General features: G+C 48.4%; 1 protein-coding gene across 4 annotated transcripts in view; it reads right to left on the bottom strand.

The window, feature by feature from the left end:
* The window catches only part of SLC44A3 (solute carrier family 44 member 3), a 76710-nt gene extending 65978 nt beyond the window's left edge, over window positions 1–10732 (bottom strand). For 2 of the 4 annotated variants that reach the window (XM_058659328.1, XM_058659333.1), the window contains exons 1-5: window positions 10342–10454; window positions 9803–9910; window positions 5785–5927; window positions 3644–3780; window positions 2698–2791 (exon numbers count right to left, since the gene is read on the bottom strand). In XM_058659328.1, coding sequence (XP_058515311.1) covers window positions 2698–2791; window positions 3644–3780; window positions 5785–5927; window positions 9803–9910; window positions 10342–10368 — 509 coding nt within the window. In that variant the 5' untranslated portion in view covers window positions 10369–10454. Of the gene's footprint in view, window positions 1–2697; window positions 2792–3643; window positions 3781–5784; window positions 5928–9802; window positions 9911–10341; window positions 10455–10623 lie in introns of those variants that run through there. The other 2 variants (XM_058659343.1, XM_058659349.1) reach the window with 2 other exon arrangements.
* Between the last annotated feature and the right edge of the window lie 1720 nt (window positions 10733–12452).

Here is a 12452-nt window from a genome sequence, read left to right as displayed (position 1 = left end):
TCAACCAGCAGTTTTGTCTTCACTTGAAAAGGGAGTGTAGGGAAAGCTGTGCATTGAAGGATAGAAAGGGCCAGGGCTTGCTTCTGAGACAGGAAAGGTGGTGGCCTGAGGACACAGGGAGGGGACATTTATAGCCCCGCCCCCAGCTTGGTTGAACCCGGAGAGGCCATTGGCCAGGCAGAATGAAACCAACTCAACCTCCACTGTTTACATTGGACTAGAAAACTGAATTTGGATGCTGTCTGAGTCAGGTTTTCCACCTGCTGGCTGTATGACCCAAGCCTCTCTCTTACTCAATTTTTTCAGTTCTAAAACAGAGATGAAAACATACCTATAGTATAGAGGTTTTGTGAGGCCTGAATAAGTTAATGCATACCAAGAGCCTAGTACAGTAACTATGAAGGCCCAAAGGTTCAAGAATGTGTGCTGTAGGGGCCTGGTATAATAGCCTAGCGGCTAAAGTCCTCCCCTTGCATGCACTGGGATCCCATCTGGGCACTGGTTCTAATCCTGGCGGCCCTGCTTTCCATCCAGCTCTCTGCTAGTGGCCTGGGAAAGCAGTCGATGACAACCCAAAGCCTTGGGACCCTGCACCTGCATGGGAGACCTGAAAGAAGCTCCAGGCTCCTGGTTTTGGATTGGCTCAGCTCTGTTCATTTTGGCCACTTGGGGAATCAACCAGTGGATGAAAGATCTTCCTCTCTGGCTCTTCTCCTCTCTATATATCTGACTTTAAAAAATAAATCTTAAAAAAAGAATGCTTGCTGTTATTGTTATCAGTACCAAGACATAAGCTTTCCATGGAGTTACAGTTGCTATCTTAATTATAGTAGGAGGAAGATTATTTAATCGAGGCTTAATGACAATCTTAAAAATTCCAGTCCATTGGGCCTGGCGGCGTGGCCTAGCGGCTAAAGTCCTCACCTTGAACGCACCGGGATCCCATATGGGTGCCGGTTCTAATCCCGGCAGCTCCACTTCCCATCCAGCTCCCTGCTTGTGGCCTGGGAAAGCAGTCGAGGATGGCCCAAGGCTTTGGGACCCTGCACCCGCGTGGGAGACCCAGAAGAGGTTCCTGGTTCCCTGCTTTGGATCGGCGTGCACCAGCCCGTTGCGGCTCACTTGGGGAGTGAAACATCGGATGGAAGATCTTCCTCTCTGTCTCTCCTCCTCTCTGTATATCCGGCTTTCCAATAGCAATAAAAAAAAATCTTAAAAAAAAATTCCAGTCCATTTCAACTCCATGTGTAGGTGGTTAAAATAGTGTTCTAACAGAAAACTCTACTAAGTGTTAAATACTATTCTTTAACCTACTAAAACGTTCTAGCTATTTCCTGGGCTTGCTGTGTTTCAGGGAGACAAGTTTGTGATCTGACAATAAGAAAAATTTTAAATGTAGGCGACTAGTGAAAAGATAGAAAGAGCATTCTCCCCTGCGAGCAAGTCTCTTCTGCAGTGATTACCTAGAACGCAAGCATTTCCTTTGGAAAGGAATCCCACCGGGATGGTGAACCACAACCTGCCCATATGCAAGCAGCCTCCATTCAGTGCTTTTTATGATTATCTGCCAGGTCAGGATCCACATTTTTTAAGCTGCATTTGTGACCAGATGATTGGGAAATAAAATTATTTTTAAAGAGTGAAACAGAACATAAACTACTAGTGTCTATCACGTTTTCAGGGGAAAACTCTGTGTGATTCATGTTTTGGTTAAACAAATACATACGAAGGTACGGTATACTGGGGTATGATGTTGTATACTTACTATGCTTTTGTGTACTGTGGTTATGATGTAATACACTGAACTGCGCTTTTTATTAACTGAGGCTGCATTAAATGTAGGCTGTACTAGATGGCTGGCAGAATACCTTGCTTTACTTAACTGTTCATTGGTATAAGGAATATTATTTTTTTTGCACAAAGCTCTCACTTATTATATATAGCCTTAAATTTCTGAAAAGCATGACAATGGGAAATCAATTCAAGCCCTCCTTTACTGCAGCTCAGACACCGGAGTTGGCCATGAACACTTCCTGTGTACTTCCCCTTAGCTTTCTCCAGGCTGCGACGGTGAGCCACTTCGCCCTGGCAATCACCACTTCGTCATTGTGAGCTCACTCCACAAATACACACAAGGTGCCTTCCATGCACCAGGTAGTACATGAATTGATAGAGATAAATAAGAACTTGCGAGAAGATTACCAAGTATAATGTTGGTAAGGAGCTGTATTCTCTGTTTCCATGGAAAAGAAAGAGAGGTACTTGACTTGCCCACCCAGGCTTGTTTCTATGGAGAAATATAGAGCTATGAAAAAGAACATTGCCTGCTTTCAAAGAAAATGCTAAAGTAACCAATTTCTACTTTGTACTAAACAATTGAAGAAGAGAAAATTGTATCAACTAATTTACAAAATCAATCATCTGATCATTCATGTCTGTTTTGCTGACTCTGTTGTTAGTTGAAGTCTACATACACCTTTTTGCTTGGCTAAGTTTTCTTCTCATTCAGCCTGGTTACTAATCTGTTTTCCACTATGTACACTGTAAGCAGTTCCTCTTTGTTTATTCTTGGCCTTCTATAGACTGTAAATTCCCAACAGCCAGGGTTCCCCTACACTGCTTGGAAGACTAACAGACTTACACCAAGTACCCAATAAAATCTATTGATAACAAGCAGAAAAGCATGGGAGTGTTTACCTTGGTGGAACTGGCAGCTTGGGGCACAATGAGTAGGCATTCAGACTCTGGGTGTAGTTGTAAGGATTCAAACTGTAGATGCAGAGGAAGGACCCTGGGAAGGAAGACACACAGACTGTACATGCCTCTGTATCATCAGCATGTTCCAGCAGAGCAGGTAAGGAAAGCAGTTATTTTACCAAATGGAGAAGGAGACAGAACACACCCTCCCACCCCATATTTAGAAACAGGTGACCTAACTACCAACAGATAGATGCTTACAACCCAAGGTTGAGTCAGGTTTCCTTTTCTTCCTAAAACCCCAAATTCTAACCTAAAAGTTCAATAATTGGCCCTGAGACGATTTAAAGGTTATCTGTATCTGTTGTAGAGAAATGACTTTGCAAATATTTTTTAAAATTTGCCATGCCATTAATCAGATAATATTTACAGTGGGTTGCCTCAAGTTTCTTTGTTCTCCACTTTGTTAATTTCATCCTTATAAGGTAAATCTGAGTAACACACCCAGACCAAGCTTCCTGAGTTACACAAATGTTTAATTCAGGACTATGCCATTGGTCAGTGATAGTAGCCACTGGCTAGCAGTCCAATCAGAAGGCCACGGGGGCCTCTCTAGGACCAGCCGTGCCTGGTGCACGAAGCCCTTTGGTCTCTGTCTGAATCAGACTCTGGGCCCTATATGTCCACTGTCTACCCTGTGCTGCCTATATAAGACCCAGGTAGTTCAGCTGGAGCAGCATAGGTCTCAAAGAAACCTTAATGGACCTGACTGCGAGTGAAAAAGCTCAAGAGAAAGCATCTACAGCCTTTGTACCATAGTAAGGAATGGTGGTATCCAGAGGAAGCAGGGCCAGGATAAGATATCTCATCGAGGTCCCCACAGGTTACCCCATGAAGCCCATGTTCTGGTCACGGCGCTGGGCAGGGGCAGCCTCTGGGAGCCTACCAGTGGTGTTGGCGAACAGCTGGACGTCTTCCAGGGTGTTGAGTTGCTCTTCTGGACAGCTGGATACGCAAAGGGCAGTGGGTCCGGGCTTCTCATCTTTGAGTGCCTGGGTGCATGAATTCATAAAGAACACGTGTCTGAGGAGACAGATGAGCCCAGAGAGCATCTTAGAGGCTTGACCCTCGGTGGGTTTAACTGTGGGCTTTAGCAATGTATTTGTATGCCAGCAGATGAAGAAATTATCAAGGCAGACTCTGCCAGCCAAGTGTTTCAGCAACCTTGAACGTGTATGATGTCAAGTGGGCCTCATGTGTGGAGTTGCACAAATTGTGTGTGCAAACCACACTCATGACCTAACAAAATATCCCTTCTCCAGATTCAGCATTTTGGGGAGGGTAACTCTAGGAAGTCACCTTAGGAGGTTGCCAAGGAAGAGATTAATCAGACTGCTTTGGACTGCTAGCTCTGACCCAGTGCAGACACAGCTCAATGGAATCCTTGCAAAGCGTATCTGAGTCCCAGGTGCCCAAATGCACATCGCTGGGGAAGAGCAGAACACAGGAAGTGATGTTTAGCTACGAGGGGCCAAGCTAGGAAGGAAACGCTGGTCCTCCTTGCAGTGTGATGTCCTTGCCAGGTTACTCAGGGGACTCTGTCTGCAGCCAGCCAGCCACAGTACTGGGTGAGGTGGCCCAAGAGCAAAGCTAGTTGTTGCTACTCATGAGTTATATTTTGGTGGGGATGGTTCTTGGACCCTTGCCTGATGCTACATGGACTGCTGAGATCGCAGGAAAGCCTAGTACGCCGCCCTCTGTGCAGGGACCTAGGCACTACTTGGACCCCAACTGGAGATGGGAGAGAGGGTGGTGGTGCAAGGAAATGGATTTCCTGGGTGTTTGATAAACATACACTTGGCTTGGGTTTTAAGGTTGCGTGAAGATATGCATGACATTTACCATCTTCAACCATTTCTACTGAACAGTTCAGTGGCATTAAGCACATTCCCACTGTGCTACTACCACCACACCACACAACACTTTTCATCTTGTGAAACTGAAACTCTGCACTTACTTCCCTAACATTCCAATCCCCCTTTCCCTCAGCCCTACCAACCACCATTCTGCTTTCTATTTTTGCTATGAGTTTGGCAAATATGGATGCCTCACATGAGTGGAATTATACAAGTTATCTTCTGCAGACAGGTGCATTGCATTTAACATGTTGTTTTCAAGGCTGCAAAGGTGCCAGAAATTGCTGCCTTTTTGGGTGACTGCTACCTCACGGCTTGTGTGCACCATGTCTTGCTCACACGTTCACCTCTCCATGGACACTTGGGCGGCTGCCACTTTTTAGGTATTAACAGGAATGCGGGACTTTGTCTTCAAAGAGGAATGGCTGTTTTTCAGTACAGCACTGTGAACAGAGGGAGAAACTGAGCTAATCCAGGCAATCCATGCCCAGATACCGCATCAAGGCCTCTGTGTAGAGGACAAGAGGCTGGATCTGAGATTTGCTTTTGGTGACTCCAAAGTTCTACTCTGGGTCTCCTCAGATCCTTAGAGTTTCCTTCTTTGGGGCTGCTTGGAGTCTCAAAAGTTGTTATATGGCGGTCACCTCCAAAGGGAATTGCAGCAGGGGAATTCGGCCAACTCTGCCTCCTGCGGGTATGGGAGCATTAGATAACACAGTGCCTGCCTCTGCTGACAGTGCAGCTCAGGAAGCAGCGGGATGCAGGTCCTCGGAAGTGCCAGTCATGTCTACACCATCTGCATGCAGAGACACATGGCTATAGAGCATGTAGGGTTCACACATCCCCTGGGTATCCAGGTTCTGCACCCTGAGGATAACAGTGGTAACAATGAACATGCCTTAGCTCTACAATGTCTCCCTTAGCTCAAAACAAGTCTCCGAGATGGGTGCAACAACCAGCTTAGAAAGATGGCAAACGGGCTCACATGGTGAAAAAAGGAGCTAAGGCCCAATCCACCTAATTTTTAAGCTTGAGTCTTTAATGGTGCCATGGCCTGCCTTTCCATAAGACAGGCTGATAGTTTTGAATGGAAGAACCATTTCTACCTCTCAATGACTGATTTACTCAAAGTTCTGAAATGCAGCCTCGCGACAGGTTGGGACTTACTTACTTTTTCAGGGTCATGTCCTGTCCTGAAAGAGGGGCCCCTTCCACTGGGGAGTTCTTCTTGCCACACACGTTGCCAAAGCTGTCATAGCCAAACAGCAGTCTTCCTGCGGCGCCAGCCACCACCGAGTAGCCCATGAGGAACATCTAACGAAAGTCAGGGGAACGTGAGGGCCTGGCCACAGCCCCATGCTCCCACAGACACCGACACACGATGGAACCAGGCAAACCCAAGTCTCCAGGACCACAGCATGTCCAGCGCCACCTAGATCCAGCTACTGGATGACATGCTCTAGCACACTGGGGGTGGAGGGTGTGGGGATCATAATGTAAAGATTCTGACCTTCTTTCTTTAAAAAGAATATTTTAAAAAATTAACTTATTGAAAAGGCAGATTTACAGAGAGCAGGACAGACCCTGAAAGATCCTTCTTCCACTGTTTCACTCCCCAGGTGGCCCCAATAACAACAGCTGAGCCAATCCAAAGCCAGGAACTTGTTCTGGGTCTCCCATGTGATTGTAGGGTCCCAAGGCTCTGAACTATCTTCTGCTGCTTTCCCAAGCTGACAAGCAGGGAGCTGGATAGGAAGTGGAGTAGCTGGGACTAGAACTGGTGCCCACATGGGATGCCGAAGCTTGCAGGTGGAGGATCAGTTGCACCATCGCCTCCTTCCCCCTGCCTTTCTTTTTCAGCTATCAGGATACTTCAATCTATTTTCCCTGAGGTTCCTGGTTAATTTAAGTACATAAGGACTAGGCTAATTTCCCCCCCTGAGTTGTTTTACCTTCTGTTTAAAAAAATGATCATGAGCTGAAAGGCAGAGACAGATAGAGAAATGGGGAGACAACCCCAGCTTCTGCTGGTACACTCTCCAAATGCCCATTATAGGTTGGTGCTGAGTCAGAACCAAGCCAGGAGCTGGGAGCCCATTTGAGGTTCCCCACATGGGTGGCAGGGATACAGTCATTAGAGCCAACACCTGCCACCTGTCAGAAGGCACATTAGCAGGAAGCTGGGTTCTAAAAGGAGCCGGGATTCACACCCAGGCACTCTGATATGAAATGGGGGTGTACTAAGTGGTGCTGTAATTGCTGTGTCAAATACTGAGCCTGATATCCTTTTTGTGTGACTTTTAGGGGACTCAGTAGAGTTAACACAGCTGAACTATAACAAGCTGAACTATAACAAGATACTGTTATACTGTTATATAACTATAACAAGATACTGTTCCCAACAAGATGGAAAATAGTGTTTTGGAAATAAATGATTAAAACATTCAATTAAAAAAACTTCAGGGTTTTTTTTGGAGAAGCATATCTAACAATCTATAATCAGTTTATCTGATTTCATGGTGAATGCATAACATTTATTCAAAAGAACTATTGTATTAATCTGCATCAGTGCACGCTCTATCAAAACTGAATATCTATCTCCCCACATCCTAGTGTTATAAGTTTCCCAATATAAATAAGTAAAACTCTAGTTTAAGTTTTTTAACATACAATATGTACAATACCAACAACATTTGATATTAACAAGCTTATTTCATGAAAGATAATGTACTATATCATTCAATGGTACATGGTACTGACATGTATGTTGCAGGTACAGTGTCCCAAGGTCAAATATGTTCAAGATTCTCTGCAGTCACTACTAGCTTTCTTCAAGTATTCAGTGTGTGCCAGAGACACAGCTGCTGGGGACACAAGGATGGATGGCATCTAGTCCCTGGACTCCAGGAACTCCACCTAGAGGCTGAGCAGAGCTAGGGGACAGGGGCCTTCCTGCTGCTGCTTGCCTCTCAAGCCCCCGTGGGGTCTAACTGGTTGGATTCCAGCATGAATGGGTCACCTTTGCTGGTGGACTGGGACCCTCTGCTGAGAGGCTGAGGATGTAGTGTGACCCTTTACGTGCCCACAAGGCTGGCATCGCAAGCAGGCGCAGCCTTGACATGCTTGCCTCGTGTCTCCCCCAGGAGGAATGCAGTGAGGTCCTGATTGCACTTGGACTTCAGGTGAGGAAAGGGACGGCACACTTCTGCCTTGCTCACCAGAGATCTAGTCAGGAAGTGTTGCTTTCCAGTTACTATCATTATTTATGTAATGTGTCCCTTGGAAAGCTTATGGGGAAAAATGAAAAGCTTTTTTTTTTTAAGGGGGGCATAAGTAGGGTGGGATAGAGTGGGGTAGGAGTTTGGTATTCCTAAATCCCTGCCATAAACTTTAAAGTGCTATTGATGCAGGTTCAAACATGCATGTGCAATCCCACGAGAGACACAGCAGGTGTGCACACGGGGCTAGTGGGGTCACCAAGAAGGGAGAGATCCAGGAAATGGAAGATGAATTGGAAAGAGCACGGTAGGAGAAGACACAGGAGAGGCAAATAGAGGCAGAAATGGTCCAGGCTTTGTCTTATATGCAAATGTAGCTACTTTCATTTTTATGCATACACATATACACAGACTGGTACTGTATCTGAAAAGAGCATCTCTGCTTGCTAATTCTGGACCCTTCCCCCAAACCTCCTTTGTCTTGCCCTAACTCATGGGAATACCCTCAGCATAATACTGGCCAGTTCAAGACTTCTTGGGAAGTCCAGCCTGTGATCCGGGAGCTAAATAGAGGATGCAGACAAAGTTCTTCTTGCTCCGTCGGAAACGCCTATCTGTGGCTAATATGTAGTGGAAGAATCTAAAAGCCAGCCAGCTAAGAAAGGGCTCTGATAATGAAGACTGAATACAGGAAGAAGAACTTGGGCATGTTCAAGCTGTTTCCAGCTCCAAGCCACCTCTAAGCTGGCTTATAACTCTGTTCACTGTGATGGGCCAGCTACAGCTCTCCTCTTTGGAGGGCTGCAGGGTGGAGAGTTTGGTAGTGAGATGCTAGATTTGAACTGCTGAGTCGCTGGCAGGGACTATCAAATAGTGTCACCACAGCAAGGTCAAAGCTGCCAGGCACCAGACAGGACCCTGGCTTCTGGTGCTCATGGAACAGCAGACCCAGATAGAACACCCAACTCCCGTGTGCAAGGCAAGCAGGAGGTGACTGAGGTGGCTGTCTTTTTCAACTTCTAGAGGAAAGTTCCACAACTTAAGTGCAACACACACACACACACACACACACACACACACACACACACACACAGTTGGCCTTCCAGGCCCAACCTTCCATCCGTTGCACCTGCAGCCAAGTGTGTTCAGATGAAACCAGTCCAGAAAGTCAACATGGGAACAAATACCTTTCTTACTTGGGAAGAGGAACAAACCTCATGTTTGAGGACCTTGTTCAAACGGAATTCTTTTCAACAAAGGTAAAGACTATCTGGTAGTTATTATCAGGCTCTGGAAATTAATCATTTACCATGCAGCCAATAGCAGGCATCAACCTGGCAGGCTTGATTTCAGCAACTTGGCCTCGGGGAACAAGTTTAATGAGACTTTGCCAGCAGTTGCCTCCAACTCAAAAAGAAGGGCAAAAGTGTGGAAACTTAGCTCCTGAAAGACTTTTCCAGGACTGCCCAGGCACTGCCTGCTGTGGCCCACCAGCAGCTGCACCAGTCAGGGGCCCTGAGTGGGAAGGGAAGCCTACCACTTCTTGATTCAACTTGAGGGTATATTAAGCCTCTAAAACAGCATGCCGAGAGCATTAAAGCCAAGGCCATTCATTTCTAGGCTCACCCTGAAATTTTCCTGTTAGCAGATAGCACAGGCTTGTGGAATATTTGATCTGCAGGTGTGGCGGGGGTCTTTGGGAGCTAGGGTAACAAGAGTTGATGCTGGGGCCCTCCTCAAGAATGATCCCACTGCCAGGCCCTAATGGGTTACTCCTGAGGGCTTAGCCTTCAGCAGCTTCTCTGGGATAAGAACTCTAGAGAATAAGGTCTGTCTGTGGGATGGTTTTCCTGGGCTCGTGGTGAGTACTTCGAGGCAGCACAAACCTTAGGCAGGTTACAAGAGGGCGCCCAGCTCTCCCAGCGGACCCCCTCCCCCACTGGCCTCCTCCCTGCCAAGACTCACACTTACCAAGCCAGCCCAAAACAGAAAGAACAGGAACAACCACATCTTATCCGTGCATTTCCTATAAATCTGGGGTCGCCATTCTCTTGGCCTGGGCGTTTCTTCCGCAGAAACCTTCCAGAAAAGAGGAGAGGAGGGCAAAAGAGGTTAAAAAGCCAGGCGGATTCCAAACCAGAAACCGAACCCTAATCCTGCCAGAAAATCTTTCACATACATCTTTTTTATTTGTTATTTTTAACGTGGCAAGTTGAAGATTTGGGGGCCCTTGAAGCACTTGCTGTGCGCAGCTTGAATTTTAAGTCTCCACCCACCAAATAATTACCTGGAGATGCAGCTGCAGGCGGCCCTAAATTCGTGTCCCTCGGCCAGTGTCTCCCTCACCTCTGCTCCAACACCTGACCCAGGTGTCGCCAGGGCAAGGCGGCCCCGAAAAAACGCACACAGAGAGGAAACAGAAGTATCTGGGCCGGCCAGGGGTGTGCAGGAAGGAGCCCACCTTTTCTCCCTCCTATGTCCCCGGAAAGCCGCCGCTGTGGGACACTCACCCGGTACTCGGCGCCCAGGCACTGCATGGCGCGCTCGGCCGGGGCCTGGCAGCCGCCGGCACCACCTGCCCTGCGTGGAGACTCTGCGGCCGCAGCGGGCACACCCGGCCTGGCCCGGCCGGGCGGCGAGAGGGGCGGGCCGGGCGCAGCGCCGCCCCACGGCCACCTTTGCGCGCGGCTCAGGAGGCGGCTGCGCGTTAGCTACCTGCACGGCCTCTGCAGCCCGAAGGGTCGGAGAAGACCTGACAGGGAAGTCGGGACGGGAGAAGTCTGGAACCCTACCCTCCGGCCTCAAGCACCTGCACGGCCGCGGCTCCGTCCGTTTCCGCGACGCCATCAGGAGGCCCCGGGCAGAGCCGGCCCAGCGCGGGCCCTCGCTGGAGTTAAGCTGAGTTGTCCGCTTCTGCTGGAAGCAGGAAGAACAAAGTCTCCCGGATCGCTCCTGCGGGCGGGGACCCAGACAGGTACATTCCATACAGATGACAGGCAGGTGGCACTGGGCGTGTGCCCACCGCTTTCCGAGCGCTTCTAACCAGTCGCCAAGGAAGGCACCACTGCGACCCCTCAGGGAGGCGGGAACTGAGGCACAGGCAGGCTTTGAGCCAAGACGCTGTTCAGGAGGCCTCTCTGAAGCTCTTCTGCGCGCGCCCCCAAGCTGCCCTCTCCACCAAGGAGGCCGCTGGCTCCCTCCCGGGTGGTGTGCCCTGGAAAGCCACGCTAGTTCTGGGAACCGCCACGAGGAGCGGGAAGACCACCGTGCACATGTGGGAAAGGGTGAGATGAAAGCATTGCCCAAGGCTATCACCTCTCACCATTGCCAACTGCGCCATTGAAACTGGGGCAAGCCCACGCTGCCACTGTGGGGCAGTCTTCAGGCGCAATGGACTAGCGCCAAAGAGCTGGGTGGGGCATGCATGGGAGTAACTGCGGCTCCCTCGGCTCCCCGTCCCCTTTCACAGTCTGGGGCTCAGACGGACGGTGGGGTGGCTCTCAGGTTCCGGACACCGCCCAGGAGCTCGTCACCACCCTCCGGAAGCGCATTTACCAGCGAGGATGGTCCAGGATCTGGGCGTCTGAGGAGTGTAACGACTATTACAGGACCCCAAGTGAACACACCATTGAAACGGAATTGTTAGAAGAGAAAAACTACGATTTTAAGCAGGTGTAATAAATACCTATACATTTAAGAAAATGAGGACTGGTGTTGGCAGGATGGACCAGGACAAAATTTGGAGCTAAAATAAATACAAATATTAGGGGTGAGTAGTGGACTGAATACAGTAGTCTGTTTATCTGTGCAGGGTATATTCCAAGACCCCATGGATGCCCGGAGGCTTCATTCCTAATCCTTTCTATACTACGTATTTTTTTTTTTTTTAAAGGTGAAGCTTTTCTGCTTTGCCCAAACACCTAATTCTCATGCTATTCTTTCCTATTCATCTTTGTTTTGGGTACCAGTGATCAATTTTTTTTTAATTTTTTATTTTTTTTTATTGTTATTGGAAAGCCGGATATACAAAGAGGAGGAGAGACAGAGAGGAAGTTCTTCCATCCGATGTTTCACTCCCCAAGTGAGCTGCAACGGGCCAGTACGCGCCGATCCGATGCCGGGACCAGGAACCTCTTCCAGGTCTCCCACGCGGGTGCAGGGTCCCAAAGCTTTGGGCCGTCCTCGACTGCTTTTCCAGGCCACAAGCAGGGAGCTGGATGGGAAGTGGAGCTGCCGGGATTAGAACCGGCGCCCATATGGGATCCCGGGGCTTTCAAGGCGAGGACTTTAGCCGCTAGGCCATGCCGCCGGGCCCCACTATGTATTTTTTTTAACCTTGGCTAAACACATACCTGTGATAAAGTCAAGTTTGTAGATGAACGTACAGTAAAAAAAAAAGACAATAACTGATAAAATAGGTCATTGATAACAAGTTGCACATTGTCTCATCATGACTTCCATCCACAAATTGAATGTCTTCATCCTAGCTCAGCACTTACCCCGCCCACTGTGCCCGTCATTTCTGCAGACGGAGATCTGACAGCAAAGCTGCCACGGCTGTTTCCTTATTTCTGTCATTTCAGATGCATGCCCGCAGCACAGTGCACTCGCAGCGTATAAT

Source organism: Ochotona princeps, chromosome 2, assembly GCF_030435755.1.
Source record: "Ochotona princeps isolate mOchPri1 chromosome 2, mOchPri1.hap1, whole genome shotgun sequence".
NCBI lineage: Eukaryota > Metazoa > Chordata > Mammalia > Lagomorpha > Ochotonidae > Ochotona > Ochotona princeps.
Note: the sequence above shows the minus strand (reverse complement) of the source record. Positions and strands in the feature narration are given on the sequence as shown.